The sequence below is a fragment of the Fistularia commersonii genome, chromosome 29 (assembly GCF_037954325.1).
Source record: "Fistularia commersonii isolate RoL2024-O1a breed Wild chromosome 29, RoL_Fcom_v1.0, whole genome shotgun sequence".
Classification (NCBI taxonomy): domain Eukaryota; kingdom Metazoa; phylum Chordata; class Actinopteri; order Syngnathiformes; family Fistulariidae; genus Fistularia; species Fistularia commersonii.
Genome location: NC_141312.1, coordinates 8,950,439 through 8,969,550, shown reverse-complemented (window position 1 = coordinate 8,969,550; position 19,112 = coordinate 8,950,439). Strand labels below are relative to the sequence as shown.

At 39.0% G+C, this 19,112-nt stretch overlaps 1 protein-coding gene across 1 annotated transcript in view; it reads left to right on the top strand.

Moving 5' to 3' along the window:
- Window positions 1-873: 873 nt before the first annotated feature.
- Window positions 874-19,112, top strand: part of stk10 (serine/threonine kinase 10) — a 36,864-nt gene continuing 18,625 nt past the window's right edge. Inside the window, exons 1-4 of the mRNA XM_086177287.1 lie at window positions 874-1,428; window positions 11,900-12,064; window positions 17,507-17,555; window positions 18,175-18,324. Coding sequence (XP_086033413.1) covers window positions 1,270-1,428; window positions 11,900-12,064; window positions 17,507-17,555; window positions 18,175-18,324 — 523 coding nt within the window. The 5' untranslated portion in view covers window positions 874-1,269. The remainder of the gene's footprint in view (window positions 1,429-11,899; window positions 12,065-17,506; window positions 17,556-18,174; window positions 18,325-19,112) is intronic.

Below are 19,112 nucleotides of genomic sequence, written 5' to 3'. Positions count from 1 at the left end.
GGCCTACCGAGCTGATAGTCTGAACAACAGTCAGATCCTGTCCCCCAACCCCAAGGTAGAGGGAGGTTAATCTGTGATCTATGGCCACAGGTACAGAGCTGGGGAGCATTAAATTTGCACAAAACTGATTGGCAACACAAGAGTGGAAAAGAGTAAACTCTCAAAAGGATTTTGGCCCCAGAGCAGAATCTGAATCTGAATGAGAAGGAGCACTGTCTCAGAGTGATAGTACATTTAGAAAAAGAATTTAGATTAGAAAATCTAAATTAAAAAAAAAAAAACACTGGTTCCGGCTGCATCATACATAATTTGTCTGCAATAACGTCAATCTGGGAAATTACAAGTGCACTGAGCTCTTTTTGCCACTAGAGGGCGCAGCGGCACTGCATCTAAAACGGGGCGCAAAGAGGATTCCAGTTATCTTTAGATGTTGTTTCATGCTCATCTTTGAAGAGTGTTTTAACCACTGATCACGGGAAACCGCGGTCAAAATGTCAACTGTCAAACTGGGGTCACGGTTGATGAGTTTTGTTTTCTTCTAAAGCTAATATTCAAGTTTCACATTGGATGCAGTGCCTGTTCACGCATGTCTCGCTGGAAGAAAAAAAGGATCCAGTGTAATCGTCCAAGAAATCCACAACAAAACAAGACACCCGGTGCTTCCTCTGGGTTGGTTCCGTGTTCGGTTTCGGTAAACTCACCGCTAGTTAGAAACACCCACTCAGCAGCAACCCGGACACGATGCCCCTCAGCCCACGCCCACGCGTCAGCGCGGTGATGACGACATTACAAAAAAAAAAAAAAAAAAAAACTTGCAAAGAAACTACATTTCCATGACGGCAGTGGGAGGGTTGTTGGGTTACAAGGTGGGGCCTTTTTTTTTTTTTTTTTTTTTTTGCACCATCTGGAGCAACAAGTTGTCAGACTCGACAGAAGTGGAGCTCAGCTGCAGGTGGGCGGAACGCGTCCACCACCTCACCGAGTTTTGTGAATGGGAATATGAAAAAAAACTCACTCCCACCTCGTCGAGGTTCACCGTGATGACATGGACGGAGTAGAATAACCATCCTTCAAGGCATCTTGATTTTTTTTTTTTTTTTTTTTTGGGTAAAGACAATAACCTGCGTGTTTATTTTTTTATTATTATTTTTAAGCTGCGCGCCCCTGTGCGCGTAAATCGCGCGGATACTTCAGCGTTTGACTCGCGTGGATTTTGCCGAGTTTTCTTTTTAGTCTCTCCCCCACCCCCACGCCCCCCCCCCGCGAACGATGGCGCTTTCCAGGTTCAGCAAAATCCTTCGCCTTCCCACGATCGAAATAAAAAAGAAAGTTAAACAGTACGAGCACGTCCACCGGGACGTCAACCCGAACGACGTTTGGGAAATAATTGGTGAGCTGGGCGATGGCGCTTTTGGAAAAGTCTACAAGGTAAGGAGAAATAAAATATTTGATAACAAAAATGTATGTTAATTTTTATTTCATTTAAAATTTGACTAGCTTTTTAAAACACGTTGGTTAAAATATTCCTTATATTTTTTTTTTGTCTAAATAAATCAAACTGTTCACACACATACAACCTCACGATGTGTTCAAGTGTTTCTTAATGAGGAAGGACTAGACATTTTTTCCCTCACCTGTGGATGTGCCCCTCCCTCTCCCATTTATTTTCGATATTATGACTAATATCTTTAGTATGTCACCAATCCAACCCATGCTGGAGATGTTTCTGCGGCTTTGGGTGTCTTGACATGTTCTTGCCACAATATAATAGTCGTGTTCCTCTTGCCTAGAAGTTATCCAATTGTTGTCGGTCTGTGATGGGCAGCCTCCTCATGCTGTGACAAAATTCAAACTTTGATGGTTTTTTAACTCTCAACTTTCTTATTTTACTTGTCACTTTTCCTTAAGTAAGTCAACAGAGTTGTCAGAACAACAGTGGTTGGAGAGGATCATGCACTTTTGTGACAGAACGGTTTCAGCAATAGCCAAGCATCCAACATCCCTCCGACCCCTGATCTTTGCCCGGTGTAAATCCAGTCAGTGCAAGCAGTCATCAATCCTGCCCTCACAACCCCTCCCCAAACCTCAGCAGCATTTTTGGCCGGGCCTAGATGTTTAATCTGGATCTGTTCGCCGGTCAGTCCCCCCCCCCTCAGGCTGCCTTTGCCATACGCAACACAGTGAAGGTCTTTGACGCCTCAGGAAGCGCAGTGGAAGATGTGACGCCTCACTGGAGGTCAGTAAATGCAGGCTTTATAGAAGCTCAGCCCTATTTTTACTGGACGGTATGCGTTTGGGGCATTGGGGAGGCTGAGAGAAAAATAAAGGATGCTGTTTTTTAGTTGAGTAATTTGAGGACATCTGATGGAGGGTTACCTGTCAACTCCCCTAATCATATAAATGTACTGTGTCAAAACATAACATCGACACTCATCGAGGACTTATTTGATTCCTGTTGTTTAGAGCAGGGGTCAGGAACCTATGGCTCGCGAGCCATATATGGCTCTTCTGGTGATGCTATATGGCTCCCAGACAATTTTGAGTTGAAAAAGAAAAAATCAGTTTGGAACTGATTTTAAAATACTTGTGATATTTCTTCATAATAATTCTAGGGTTAGATGGAGGAAGGGAAGGGAAAAGCCGAAAGAAGAGGAAGAAGATTTCTTCATAATACTGTGTCATTTTAAAGTAAACAGAAATTAGTTTTGAAGATGAATTTCATGGGTCACCTGTCGGTCGGGTTGGGAACCATTGGCTTCCGAGCACGTCTGGGTCATTGTAAAGGTGAAGAAATTAATTTTATCAAATAGCCAAGCACTTTATCCGCATCAACCCTCGTGAGGGATAAAGATGGCAACAAAGAAAAAAAAAGACGATGATTACCGTGCATTCCAGGCTGCGTGGACAGAGGGATTTGCATTTGGATCTGCGGTTTGTCTAATATGCTATGATAAAATTGCATAGATGAAACGGTCAAATATAAAGCCGCACTTCGAGCAAATCCATGCAGCACCAGAGGTCGCATTAAAAGTAAGACGTATTTCATTTTTTGTGCGTTAAAAATACTATTTGGCTCTCGATGAACTATATCAAGAAATATTTGGCTTTTGTGGCTCTCCCAGTCAAAAAGGTTCCCGACCCCTGGTTTAGAGGATTATTTAAGACGAACTCACATAAGATTCCTGCAAAATATCAGCACCTGCTATGTAGTTTGCTTGCAGTATTTGGTAAACTGTCTCAAATTTACCCCACCCTGTGTTATGCACTTTCACATACACATACCAGGCCTCTTCCTGCTGGCGTGTGTTTGTGTTTGCGGAGGACAGGTCCCTCACCTGCAGCTGTCAGATGTGTGTGTGTGTGTGTGTGTGTGTGTGTGTGTGTGTGTGTGTGTGTGTGTGTGGAGGGGTGGAGAAAGACTTAGAGAGAGAGAGGCAGAGTGGGAACAGATGATGTCCAAGAAGAGAGGAAATCGTGGGACTGTATCTGGGGACTCCACTAACGGTTCCCAGACATCAAAACAATCAGTTTGAATGTTGCAAAGAATGGCCTTGAGTTGGAAAGATCACTTATTTTCCATGTCTCAGATAGAAACCGTGAATTGGGGACACCCGTTATTTCTATGACAAGTCTAATCTGCAATTATCAGGCTTTTTTTTTTTTGAAGAAGCAGAAGAATTGTGTGACACAAAATACAAGACCTTCGGTTCCAGTGACAGTCTGCAGAATTACGGGCCGGTCTCAGTAGTTTGTACTTTGTTTTGTTGTCATTTGTTAGTTCAACGTCCTCGTGTCAAACTGAATCTCAAAAGGGTAATGACCCAATTCCAGAGACTAACCACTCCTGCTCAAAGGGGATTTGGAAAAGAATTCACATCGCTTGTATTTTTTATGTACTTGTTTATTTCCTCCCACCCTGTCAGTGCATCTTTTCCATTCAATTGATCTTCTGTGGCACTTCCCAATCCTCACTAGAACAGCCTGTGGTCTTAAAAAACTACTACATAAATTGTTTCAAAAAAAACAAACAGTAAAAGAATAATGAATCTTCAATGTAACTGCATAAAGGCATTTCCATTTCTTTTTATTTTTGAGTAAATTTAACCTTAACCATACTCATCATAGTTGGTATACTACAACTTTGGATGGAATATGTCAAGGCAATGTTTAATTTAAAGACAAACAAGCGTCCTTGTAATATTGTATCAAAGTATTTGATCGGGAACCAGTCCAGATGGAAATGCATGTGTATGGATACAGTCTGTTAACAGTCTCAGGTTCTCTGTGTCACAAGGTTACAGTGTCACTATCCTGGTGCACAAAGTGAGGTGGACTAGTGCTGTTGTATGGATTTGAGACGAGGATTCATGAAAATATCAGGTACTCTGAGATCTATGGTCACACTGAATGATCAGTTAAAAAAAAATATCAACGGGTTTAAGTCATATCTTGGTAACTTTTGTCTGTATATAATCCATACAAGTACTGTCAGCAAATGAACATAAAGGTTGAATGACTGACAGCAGTTCTAAGTGAAAATGGAATTGAGATTATGTTCAATCCATGAAGGATTTGGAACTATTAAGCCTGATGTTAAAATTTGTACTGGGTCTTATCCACATCAGCAATAACCAGCAAAATATCATGCACTGTCATGAGTATCATAGTTCAAACAGTGTTACAGCACCACAGACCTTGAATGCTGGTCACCTGAGCTTCATAAAGCTATATTTAACATCTCATCAAATGTAGTTTTCCAGCAGGATGCTTGCTGGGAGTATGAATTAAATAAACAAACAAATAAATGAACAAACAAATACTCAGTGCAGATGAATTATTGATCCATAACATTTGTAAGAGACTACATATATTCAATTATGCTCCCTGAAAATCCAATTTTGGCCAAAGTTTTGTCATTTTTCAAGAGGCATAGACAACTATCAAATCGTAATTCATTTAATGCATGTGATACATTTGCACTACTTTCCCCACTCTCTCTATGATCTTCTTATTCTTGGCTAGAACTCTTAACTGTCATTCACAAGGTCGGATCTCGCCTCCTGTCCACCATGCAGGAAATTTTGTGTTTTGTTTTGTATGCTTCAATCTACTGAAGCTGACACTTGGAAAATTGTTGGATTTCAACTGAAGCATGAACAGTTTTGTGTGTTTCCCCTCACTAATTAATGGGCCACGTGCTGCTGAGCACATTGCCTGTCTGCCACAGGTGACATGTTTCCATAGACACACGCCACCTGTAACTTTACACCCCCTCGAATTCCCATCATGGGAGGGTTAAAAAAAAAAAAAAAAAAAAAAAGACTGTACATCTTATCCCTGTAGGTGCTGAAAGTATAGGATGTGTTTCACTGGGTCTCCCAGCTGCTGTAAAGTACAAAGGCTGTCTGTGCAGTTTGCACTTTATTGACAATGATGATTGATCGAGTTGGTTCCGAACATCTTTTATTTTGCTAAATTGTTAATTTATCAGAGTTAAGAGTGTGAACTGTGAAAACCTTCAATTGTAGAATGGTTTGAAAGACCCTTTGCAAGAGGAAGGTGGATTGCATTGATGAGAGAGTGCGCAGCTGCGTCAAGTCAATTGTCAGTATATTCTGGTTTCAATTATTTTCATGTCAACTGATCTGCATTTTTTTGCAGCCACTTCACTCGTAAGTCTTACTACGAGTCCAGTTTTCCCTTTGGTGCAAATTTCTGTTTTTATCTTAGGCCCCAGCTGGGGCTGTGGTGGCTGATAAGCCCCTCCACCCCCCCACCAGCGAGGTGTGAGCGCAATGCAACGGGAGTCCCCTCTGTCCCTGAGACGATGGTGTGGCAAGAACCAGCCAAGGGGTTTCAATTTTCATGAGAATAAATTCGTTATTCTCCTTCGCTGTAGAACAAGAGTATATTCTGATGTGGCTTTTGCATTAATGCAGGAAGTAGAAATCATCCTCTTACTTCCTGTCAGAGAAATAATACTGCACTGCTTTTGTCTTGACATCTGTTTTTCTTCGTCTCCCCCTTTCGCTTTTGATGTTGTAACCACAGAATTCTGTTTGTTTCTGTGTATCAAATCCAAATATATTGTGCTACTTGTTTGCACTTTGGTTTCAGATGCAAGTTTTCATCGCTCTCGAGTCCCTTTTCATTATCAGAGGTGTCATTATGGTATTTGTGCTTCTAAAACACAGCACGAGGCCTTGCTAAGGCACAATTGAATAATAAGAGGAGTCCTGTTGTGGCTTTTTGCCTGCAGCTATAGAGGTGACCTTTTTTTTTTTTTGTGGCATTTGGCGCTTCATAAATGCTTTTTTCATATGACTTCAAAATATTAAATTTTGAGCTGTTTGGCTGCTGCATAAAGATGATTTCTTCACTTTTTTTGAAAATGTACTTAATTGATCGCCAATTCATTTGTTTTTTGTAGAAACACGTCTCTGTTCTAATAAAGATATCTGAGAGTAAGAATAATGAGATTACATTTCTAATCATTTGCAGTTCTTTTGGGTTAACTCAGATTTCCTTGTACCCCCTCCAAAAAAACCAAACAAACAAAAAAAAGGTCTCTTCTTGACCATACAAAAGTTGTGAAATTTTCCATAACTGTAAAAGTTCCAGAACCTCTTTTGCCAACATTCAATGTCAAGATTGAATAGCTCCTTAAATTTTTTGGTTTTTTTGTTTTAAAATTGTTTATGTTCTTCTCTGTAGACTTTTCTTAGCCTGGCATGTATTTGTAGATTTGAATTTGTGTAATTAGTCACTGTGACATTAAAAAAGAAAAAAAAAAAAGTCGACCCACCAAGGGGCACATCAGTGAAAAATGTCACTGGCTTGGCTTCACTTCGTGCATAGCAGATTGGAGATCCTCCTGTCAGAGGCGGGGCATTTCACTGCTATCATTTTGTTGGAGTAGTGATGTGCATGAGTTTTTATAGACACATGGTGAGAATTTGGGAGGGCTGGTTTATAGATTTATGATGGGGCAAAGGTCCAACATAAACACATTGGCCTCAGGAAAATGTGTGTGTGGGTGTTATAGTATAGTATACATTGCTTATGTGAAATTAAATTACAGCTGGTGACCGCTTTTATCTTTTTTTTTTTTTTTCATCTATTCATTTAACAGCACAATTACTCTCCAACTAAGTCACCATTATATTACAAAGATTAAAAAAAAGCCAGGGCTGTCAGGGTGTTTCTTGGTTTGATGCCATAACATGATTAGTTTCAGTTATTTTGAACCAACCCACACAGCTTTGTGTGGGTTGGTTGACAAGCAGGGTTGACAGGCATATTTGAAGAGGGAGAGACAAGACAAAAAGGCGTGTTGGGTGCATGAAAGAGGCCATGTCATATGGTTGGATAGCTGCTTTTTAAGGGACTCTCTTGGGCGGATATGATGTGCTCAGGAAGCATCATCACAGTTTGTGACTCCAATATTTTATAAAAAAAAAAGAAAAATAAATACAATTTTAGTAACGCATACAAGTCAGTACTTTGAACATTTTAATTTAAAGGACAATCTATTATAAATGGAGTTTTCTAAAAAAATTGTCATTGTTGGGTTTTTTTTTTTATTAACCACAGTGAATGGCAAATTAAATGTCCTGATGCTGATATTATTTAAAAAAAATCATGATAGTTATCAATAATTATTGTAGCTCTCATTTTAACATTGAGTTAATCTCATTATCAAGTTTGCCTATTTTAAATGCAAAATAATAATAAAAAAAAAATCAATGAAAATGTCTTTTTTTGTAATGACTTGAAAAAATGTCTTTTTTTTCTTCTTTTTTTAGATAAAAAATACCTCTGCTTTGTTCTGGAATATAAGGTCTTTTCCTTTTTTAAACCTAATTCATTAAGTCATTCATTGGGAGGATGAGGGTCAATGCATAAATGCACTGATGCACTGATTTCCATGCAGATGTAACCCAACACAGCCAAAAAACTGTTGTTTTTTTTTTATAAGGGAATTATAGAGCTTGACATTTGAGTGGGTCTGAAGTGGTGAAACCTGGTTTTGTTTCAGAACTGCTGTCACTGGCAGATACAGTCTGGAGTTGAGTGATTTCCAGCACTTTCCTTATGCCCTGCAGGACAACATCGCAGATTCTTTATAAATACAAGTTTTTTTCATCTCCTCATTCTAGTAAAGATCTCCAGTCTGTAGACCATTAAAAATAATAATAATAATCAAGATTAAAATGAGAATTATGCACATCAATTACAGGAAAGCTTGCAAAGAATGGATCAATAGCATTGATTTCAAAAAATTATTTTATCTTATCCATGTCAGACAGTCTTCTCACACAATTGACCAATGATTAAACAAAAATCGCGTGAGCAGAATATTTCTGATTTAAAACATTTACTCTGAAGCCTGTGAGGTAATACAAGTTTCCTTCTGCATTTATGGATAGTTCTTCTTTCGCACAAAATAATTTTTTGAATAGCTAGGGTTTATCTGTAGCATCTTCTGAGAGGAAATCAAGGCGTCTCACCCACATGATTTTATAACTGTGTGTATCTGTCAAGATTTACTCTAGTAGCTAGCTCCAAGACAAACCACTAATGTTTCAATGGTTTGTTGACGCTAATCTAACACAAACTTGAACCAGAGATGCAAATAAGACCGAGAATGTTGTTCGATGGGAGAGAAAGCTGTGACATCATTGTGGGATCCATCAGCCTGCTCTTATTTTATCCGTCCCTTATCCATGCATGCCAACATATGTGCACAACTGCACACAGCTAAGTGCATTGAAGACCTGCTATTTTATGGCATGCTAAGGTTTTCCAGGTTAATGTCCTGGTTGTGCTGTTTACATACTGGGCTAAAGTGCAGGAGGATCCTTTCTCTGTGTGCACCCATTTTGTCCGCTCCCTCAACCATAGGAAGGCTAGAGTTGCATTCCACTGCCTAGTTCCCACTGAGATGAAGGTGTGTGAGTGTGTGTACGTCTGTGTGTGCGTTTTGTGAGAATGCCCCCGTCAAGCTGGCTCAAGTAGTTGAACATTAATGCTACATCAGCTGAAATGCAGTTTTTCTGAGGGTGGCAATCTCGGAAAATGGATTTTGAGCTCCACAACCCTCTCCTCTCACACCCTGTGTTTTTAAGTTTCCCACCAAAGGACTGAGCAGAATGAGCCGCAAACAATGAAAGTACTGTGGCACTCCCCAAATACAAAGCGGTGTTAGAAGAAACGTCAACTTCCAACAAACTGCAAGCACTGTTTAAATGAGAAGTGCTCAGTGTGCAGTCTATTCCGTCTTGACTCAACCTCAGAAGAAGCCAAGATGTCTGTTGGAACCTTGTCCAGTCTCAACAAGAGACTTGCAAAAAACCAACTTCTTCACTCACAGAACATTAGACTGTTCTGTATTTTTGACATGCATGAGAAAAATAGACACCAGAATGATTCCCGCTTTCATTTTTTTTCCCTTATTTTGTGGTTGGTTTGAGGTGACTGCATGTAATGAGGCAAATTACCCAATGATGTAATACCAAAAATACTTTTGACTGCTGGTTACAAAATATTCTACTGTATATATTTTACTGTTCATAAATAAAACAATTTGTCTGTCTTTGTTTTTTTTTTTTTTTTTTTTAATTTCACAATTATTCCATTATCATGAGTAGAGGTCGTTTGGGGTCAAGAACTGTTCTTTCCAGTATTGAGCAGTCCCTGCATTTGAACAAATTAAATAATAAGCTAAATTATTGATTCTACAGTTCAGCCATGTCTCCGTTGCAATGTTTAAACAAAAGTTAATCTCACTTTGGCCACTAGTAGAGCGAGAGAGAGTGAGAGATCATGGGTTTTTGATGAAAAATGGCTGGGGGGTTGGGTGCCATAGCATTTGCTGAGGTTGCAGCCCAGTGATCTTTGCTCCTGATTCAGCCCTCCCTACACTTTTCTTTGGGGATTTGGTGCCTCATCCTATTTGAGCTATATTAACCAAGATGGAGGGGGACTGGCTCTTAAGTAGTAGAAATATAAAACAGACTCAAGTTCTTACAAAGGTTCATTGGTGTTGTTCTTCTTTACGCTATAATGAGCTGTCTGCAGATGTGATCAGTATTAGATTTCTTAATTTCTTTTTTTGTAGAACGAAACAGCTGCACACGCAGAGCTACTGCTACACTTTAGGGAAACCAAATGTGCTTGTGTAGAAGGCGGGCTGGGTGGGTGGGGGGGTGTGTGAAGCAGAGATCTGACATGTTCACAGCAAAGTGAAAGTGCTTGGTGTCTGAGTGTTTACTGTTGAGCTTGTTTACTGTTGGACTGATGATTTGGCAAAAGGAGGCATCCTTTTGACTCTCACCTTCGAGACCATTGTTTGGACTTTCTCTCGCTGACATGTACCTACTCATGTGCAAAAACATGAGCTCGGTAGTTTGCTACTGGGAGTCTGTTTTGTTTATTCAGATGTTTTCCCACAGCTCCTGTAACTCATGGAGGCACAGGACCCCACTGGGCTTCTTGTTCTGTTTCCACGCTGTTTGCATGCCTCGGGTTGGGAGTTTGACCAAAGAAATGCACAAAAGTTTTAGTCAATCCCACACATTGATGACGCTTCAAAACTAGAGGCACTCACAGTAGGGCTGTAACAATAGCCAAAGCATAGTTCAGGTTTATGAATGATATGTCTAATAGAGGAAGTATAAAAACATCTAAGCTGTTTTTAGGACTTTTCATGTATGCCCTCTTGTTTATTTAACATTTTGGGAATCTTTTTGCTATCTTTACTTCCTTAAACTGTAATCTTAGGTTGAAATAAAAAGTATAAATCTTTCACTCTCAGTTTTAAATAGCTTTAAGGTTATTTTTCAACAAATCTCCCTGTCTATTTCTAGCTCATTTTTCAGCTAATTCTACATTTAAAATTATAATTTATCACATTTTTTCAACTGAAAGCCAATGAACCCAATGGTAAACAAAGTGTTTTGGCTTTTAACTTCTAGTAAGTTAAAAATAAGAAAGCTATTAATTTCTCTGTCAAAATAACGTACATAACATTATATAACATCCTTGAAGCGCAGTGTCATATTTATTGAGATTTGTAAGGCCGCAGCAGATACTTACATTCTTCCTTGACAATGTTTTAGGTGATTCAGAGTCTGAACTGAAGAGCTGCTTGTGTAACTTGTTGCTTTTCGAACCCTGTTGGCCCCACATTATTTAAAAAAAAAAAATGTGTGCAGGAATGCAAATGTTGCATGTATCCACAAAATCACATCCGTCAGCATTCCCTACATTCTGTCGGTAGCACAAAGTATGCACATTGTATTTTTTTTGCCGCCATGTTTCTCTCTTGGTGGTTTTCTTAGGTTTTAATTCTAGTTAGCAAGGAGGACCGTAAGCAGCAATCGGGCTTGATAAGTTTCATAGTTTTTTTTTCGGGTGGATCAAGCAGGGCGTTGGTTTATTTCTTCTTTTTTAAAGTCAACAATTAAGTTGCCTCTGTGATCTGCCGTTTTAGAGTTATTTTGAGCTTCTCTTGTCCAGCCAGAGCACTAAGACAAGCACATCCATGTAATGCAACCAAGTAATTTTAAAGCATTTCTGATGCTAATAATTGAGGCAAGATTAACGGAGTCAAAAACCAAATGAAAATAATAGGACACATTGTTTTCTATTGGGAAGCTAAATGCAGGACTCTTATACGGAAGTAAATGGTCTTCACAATTTCATTAACTTTATGTTTCAAACCACTTTACACTAGATTCCATTCACACACAAACATACACACCATTGGAGCAACTGGGGGTTCAGAGTTTTAGGGGTGGTTGAACTGTCAACCCTCCAATGGGATGGACGCCTACTCTACTAACTGAGCTACAGCGAGTTTGTCCGTCATCCATACTGTCATATTTCTGTCTTTCAGGCGCGGAACAAAGAGACTGGTGTTTTGGCTGCAGCAAAAGTGATCGAGACCAAATGTGAGGATGAGTTGGAAGATTACATGGTTGAGATTGACATCCTGGCTAAATGTGACCACTGCTACATTGTTAAGCTGCTCGATGCTTTCTACCATGACAACAAACTCTGGGTAAGTCACAAAGACATCAATGTTGCTATCCTTCCATGAATGAACACTATTGAACATACACATTGTTGAACTACGTATACTATACTATACTATATTCGTTTTGTGAGGTTAAAGTCTAATATTTTTTGAGTACCAAAGCATGATGACAAACCAAATACAGAGGAAGCAACTTCCTTTTGGGGGATATGCACCTTGCTCAAAGGTACTTTAGTAGTGCATTTTGACAGAGTGGAAACAGCTGTCCCATTACATACCAAACTCTAAATTTGTGTTTTTGAATTAAAGATTTGGACTGTTCAATACTAAATTTACTTCTCTAACCATTGAGCCACAGATGGCTCTTATTATTATCCAGTATCTGGTCTTAGAGAGTGACTGCGCAAATACTGAATGGGACCGGAACATTATGTAAAAAATGACTTTTCAATTTGCTTAAAGATTTGGATGTGTTGACATTAATTTGGCCTTAATTGTCCAGCAGAATTTTACTTTGGCAATGTCCCCAATGAGGTCTACTGCACAAATAACCCAAACAATAAGTTAGGACGTGGGGGGTAAGTCATTTCCCAGTAGATGTTGACAAGCTTATTAGACTTTTTTTTAGTCTGATCATTTGTAATCTGACCATAATGTTTAACATACTGGATGGGGTCTTTTGCAGTTAAAACGTAAAAGAAAGAAGAGGCGGGGAGGGACTCTTGAATAGTAGTGAGTTGGGTGAAATTATACATCAGAGGTGAGCTGGTCTCACCCCACCCTGGTGTTAATGCAAGAATGTAGCTCCATTTCAGCTCAGTTTTTTCTACTTTTGGAGAACTTTTCTCTCAACTCTCTGCTCTCGGTCTAGTATAAACTTTTCAACTCTCTCTGTAATCTCCTAGTCCATTGGGCCAAGTAAAATAGTGACCTCATGCTGGACCACAACCTTGAATATCTAAGGAATTACAAGGCAGCGTTAAGGCTAATTTTAGTTGGGATAGTATCGGGTTTTTTTAGCCTCTTCATTCTAATGTCAAGATAAACATTACATTCAAATTTTGACATGTGCTTTCGCCTGACATTGCCATGAAAATTCACTTGTCACTTGAACACAATAGAGAATTTGCCTCTAATTATGTATACACACACACACACACACACACAAACATATTCACTAACAGTTGTGTCACAGCTCTAGAGTTGGTTACAGTTGTGTTGGTCATATTTCGAATTCCTGAGTGCAGAAGGTGGACCACCCCCTCCATCTGTCAATTCCAAGCGTGTTAGTTTGTGTTATGATGGCTTAATACACTAAAGCCTCATGCTTCCTCTGGGTGTGTGTGTGTGTCTCTCCAGATTATCTGCTTTTGCTTTGCTGAATCACTCACACACTGTCCTAGGATACTATCATTTAGTTTAAATGAGACATATATGTACATACAAAGTGTGTCTGATGCTTTAAAAAGGCACCAATATCAGCACGGAATACATAGCGTGCCTTACATTTGTGTGTGTCTGTATGTATGTGTTTGTGTGTGTGTGAGGATATTAATTTAGCGGTTCACCGTCAAGCCTCAGAAACCTCAGTTTGGGTGGACTGTGCTAGGGTGAGATGACACATTCCCTTTTCGACCCACCCGTTCTGCTTTCCAATCCAGCCAAAGAGTCGAACATACTAAGAATGAAAGACATGATAGGAGAAGTTCTCCTGGTTCCTTTTTCGTTTAGGAAAAATTTAGTCTTGTGGGTGCTGATAACATAGCATAAGAAATGTTTCGTTTTTTTAAAAATGGGAAGTCAGTGTTCACATCTGCACAGAGAATTGCAGGAGGACACTTGCACAGTAGTTGGCATTGGGCATTTAAACAAAACTTTGTTTGTTTTATTTATTTAGAGGATGACTAATCTATATAGTGGATGATTGATCTGGAAAACAACCAGACCAAGTGAAAATTCAGGAATATATTTGATTTATTTATTTGTCTATTTGTTTATTAATTTCCTAGTTACACTGGCAAAGCAGTATCTAGATTTTATCGCAATGGAATTTCATTATATTTGATTTCTTTTTAATGTGGATTAAAAAACTAATTTCATTGGATCGGTCTGTCTTTCATGTAATCTGACATGGCACCTTAGATGGTTTAGGATTAAATACAAAGAATAAGACATGGAATCGCACTGAAGGCCATTACATTCATGGACTATTTAGCCACGATTACTACGAGATCCCCAGTAAATTGCAATGTTACCTAAACATAACATGCTTTGACAGATATGTTGCAATTTGAGGATGTGAGTGGATCATTGCCATGTTTTAAAAGGAACTTTGGTGAATTCATGAAACAGTCAGTGTTGCTTTGCTCTCTATTTGGGACCCAAACATAAACTGTAAACAAATTAACATTACTGTTTATGTTCCTATCTTTTGAACTCACAGCATGGTAGATATTTTTTTCATACAGCATGAAAAGATAACACAAAATATTGCACTTAGATTTTTTTTTGTCTTAACAGGAATCAGTACTTCTCACTTGTCAATAAGTAAAAGAGAAAGATGCCTGTTCATGCAATTTCGTTTTACCTGATAATAAGAATAAGAACAACTTTATCTATCCCAAAGGAAATTGCTGAAATATCCATTCTTATCCTTGCTGTTGTTCTCTCTGGTGTCTATTTATTTGTTGATGTCTTTTGCTATTTTTAAGTGTCTTCTAATTGTCTCTATATTTATATTTATCGACGCTGCTGTGAGAAAAGAATTTCCCCTATGGGGATCAATAAAGTTTGTCCTTCTTTCGTATCTTTCTATAATGGTATAAATCAAAATAGAGAGAGAGAATAGAGTCCCAAGCCAACTTTGGATTTTACAGCAAGGAGTAGTTGGTAACAACAAGTTGTTAACAAAATCTCAAAACGATTTCTTTGAATTGTCATCAGCACCTGGAATAATCAAATTCCAAGATGGACACCCTGACAGGATAAAAAGACCACTTTGGATTTGGACAACAGACATAGAAATAAATGTAAACTGGGAAAGCTGATCTGATCAATGAGATCGTCGTGCGATACAATGCCCTAATTTTAGTTATTTATTAGTGCAGTGAAGTGCTGATATGCTTGGTGTTCTGGTGAGGCCCCAAGCACCATTATAGTGTCCTTCTGTTGCTGTTGAGCTCCATCAGAATATTTTAAAACCAGTGAAACTGCTGCTCTTAGTATGCATATAATAGAGTAGTGAACAAATGTTTTTTATTCTTCAGTGTTTCTTGTATTGCTATTTTTGTCATCCCTCCAAGTCTCAATAAAAGACCTGAACAACCAGTCATACTTATGTTAAGAGACTCGAGCTTGATCATTCTGCAGTTCTCTCCTACTGATTGACCGGTTTGTGCAGCCTTAGACATTCTTGAGACCTCTTCTTCCCAAACGGTAGAAAATCATTAAATGCTTGGAAGGACACTGCAGGATCAGCAGATACTGCGCCACTGCTTACAAAATTCAAAGTCGTGAACTGTGTCTAATGTTGTTCACCTTGACTCTTAAAAACAAAAGAACTTTTACCATCTAACACTATACTTATTATCATTGTGGACATCTTGAATAGTACAGTTTCTTTTCCTATAAAGTGCATCCACGGTACAGTTGTGAAAATTAACTTATCCATTCCTTTAGCATAATAAAGCATAGATGCGTGTCTAAAAAAACAGCTGCGCTTACTAGCTGGTTGTCTGAAATTTGGGCTTTCAGCAAGAGAGAGAGAGGAGCATCTGCAGGACAGTTCAGCCCATAATGGCTATGATTAGTATGTCGCTCGACCAGTTGGGGCACATTCTTCACTGCAGCGCAACGTATCATCCAGGATTCTTTCAAGCCAGGAGAGCCACAGATACAAACAACATTTGCCCCTGAAACTGTAGTGCAATGTTTCAAGATCGTCCATACAAAGTGTTTACAGAAGTTCAAGTACCATATAGCTGATTTACAGAAAGATTGGAGGAATAAACATTCATTACATCGATGCTTTAACTAAACTGATGGCCATTGCTGATCCAGACTATGTAACAATCTGAGAATTTCCAAGCAAATTGATTTCTTTTTCTCTCTAGAAAACTGACTTTCAATCCCAGTGGCTTAATCTATTAAATTTGATAAGGCTAGCAATAAGTTATTTGGTCTCTATTTGGAACAATTTTACTTCCTTATTGACTGTCACACACATCCTTAATGTTCATGTGGTAATGCAAATATCACAGTGTCTGTTTGGGGGGAAAAAAAAATGTGTAAGGTGCCATTGATACCGCAGGAACTTGGCCACAAACAGGCGTGTCAGTCAGAAAGTTACTAAGTAACATTGTTTCAGCCACAGTTATTTAACAAGAAAGCTGTTCCTCCTTCTTAAGCTCTCTGTATACGGTGCAATGCGACTATGCATCGAGGCATGCGAGAGCGCTTTCTCAAATGAATCTTTTTGTTCGGTGACTCGGACCAGACTGAAACTCTGTGTTCGGTTCAGCATTGTCATAACAAGTCGGGTCGCACTGATAAATAGGATGAGATCAGCCAACAAGTATGCAGCAGAGAACGTACTGTGCGGTCGATCTTCGGGTGTCACCGATTTTATGTCGAGCATGTACCTGTCGCAAAGACATTGATTTTAAATGGGCGAGTGATGAACACAGTGGTTGTATGATCATAATTAGCGATTTTCTGATACTTTATGAACTCTTTAATGTATGTCAAGAGCTGCCTATGTAAGGAGAGGAAATGAAGAGGATTGTAAGAGTTGTTGTTGTCTAACAAGACACCATTTAGGGAGAGAGAGCTCTTTTTTTTTTTTTCTTTTCTCTCTCTGTCCCTCCCTCCTCTCGCTCACCAAACCCATTCAGCGGTGTTTCTCAGAATTTCTCTAGCCTTGCAAGCTTGCACACACTTTGCCATTGTATGACAAAGGTCATTCGTCAGATGTGTTAGAGGGTCGGTCAGATATCTTAAAGGAATTGGTCTTACCATCTTTTCCTCTGGGTGTGTGGGAAACACACACATATAAAAACACACTAAAGATAACCACTAATTGATTTTGGTACCAATCGGAAAACATCACAAACACAAACAACAAGTTATGTTAACAGAGTGCTGTTTAAAGGTATGCATTGTATAGATGGAAGTGCAGGAATGTTTTGTTGGATTATTTCAATTTTTCAGTAAAAACAAAATGAGATTCATCTAAATCCTCTTGGCAATTTATTGGTTATCACTAGTATCGTGACATATCTTGATAAGGCAACCATTAAAATGAAGATATAAACAAGTCAAATGCATTCCTATAGAACGTTATATCTGTATGATTGCTCCAGAGTATGATATGATATGGATTATATAAGGAGCAATTATAAAACAAAATGAGACTGCGAGAATTTAAAATGCTGCTCAATCTCTTTTTTTCTTTTTTTTTTCCCCCAGATAATGATTGAGTTCTGCCCTGGAGGTGCTGTGGATGCCACAATGCTAGGTAGGTATGCTTTTTATCTAATCAGCAGTGAAATGTGTTGCTTATTCTTTCTTGGTCAAGTTCCCATTCTCTGCTAGGTTTTTTTAAACACCCATCCCTTAAAGAACAAGGTTAACTATCTGACAAACCTTCTTATTGTTTCAATTTGTCACGTTTTTTGAACAATGGTCACTAAAGTGGCCTTGAACGCTCTTAGAAAGCAGCCAGACACAGTGGAGTCCTCCGGTGTGGGAAATCCCTCCGGGCCTGTTTTCATTGGATAATCCGTGCACTCATAACAGTCTGTACCCCTGCTGCAGATAACCAAACACAGACAAAGTTGAATAAAGTCTGCAGGGAAGCGCCGGCTTCAAAGGGTGAAAGCTTCTTTCAATTGAGAAGACTATTTTTGCTCCATTGGTGAAAGTCCTGATAATCACTGAACTCTTTAATGTTCCCTTTTCCACTGTGCTTTCGTACACCAGTTGAAAGCACATATATGGAAACTCCCAAGAGTGTGAATCTTGAACACTCTTCAGCTATGATAAGCCATCTGAACTCTCATTCCACCTCATCCAAACACCACTTTTCTCTCTAATGAGCGACCCAAACCCTTACACCTCTTTTCCAACCTAATCAGAGCTGGACCGTGGACTTACAGAGCCACAGATAAAGGTGGTGTGTCGGCAGATGCTCGAGGCTCTGGTCTACCTCCACGGCATGAAGATTATCCACAGAGACCTAAAGGCTGGGAACATCCTTCTCACCCAGGATGGGGATATCAAGCTAGGTGAGTTATAAGATGGAATAACCTCTCGTTTTAAAGCTTAAATGTACAAAAGTGATGTTCAGAAACCCTGATATTTCATTAACAGCGCTAAATCACTGTGTTACACATTTGGATGATAATTGTTTACCAGTTCAGTATATGTTGGATCAACGGTAGGTCAATGATTTAATGTTCATATTAGGATAGGTACAAAAATTAGTTGTTGTGTTTTGTTGGGTTTAGCTGGATACTTTAACAGCGTTTGCACAATAAAAAAAATGTGCGTTGTTGACCTGTCAAAAGCCTTGTTAGGCAGTAGTGGGCAAAATCCAAAGATACACTCTCAAAATTTGTCTTTTGTTTTTGAAAAAGCAAATTTGCTATTGTAAATGAAAGCATACACGGTTTAATACCCGAGTGTTTGTCGATGTTGGATGAAACACATCATGAGAGCAAAAACACTGAATTCAGGATAAGGAATCAAAGACGGACACTTTATAAAGTAGAATAGAATTTTCCTGTAATGATCCCACTGTGGGGGGAATTTCACACACAGCAAAAAGTGGATAGTGCAGTAGTGGTAGTTAATCATCAGGAAAAATCTAAAATATATATATGTTATCTTTGGCGAACTTATGAGCGACTGGACAAAACACACCCAGTCGTTGGACTCCCACTGTAGGAGGATTGTGTGAGAAGGACGCTCGCCATTGGGTTTTGTCATATTTTCATTTATTAGCTTTTTGAAGGGTCCTTCACATTCCAGACATTGCACAGCTGAAGGCATGGATACAGTGTGGCTCGCATTA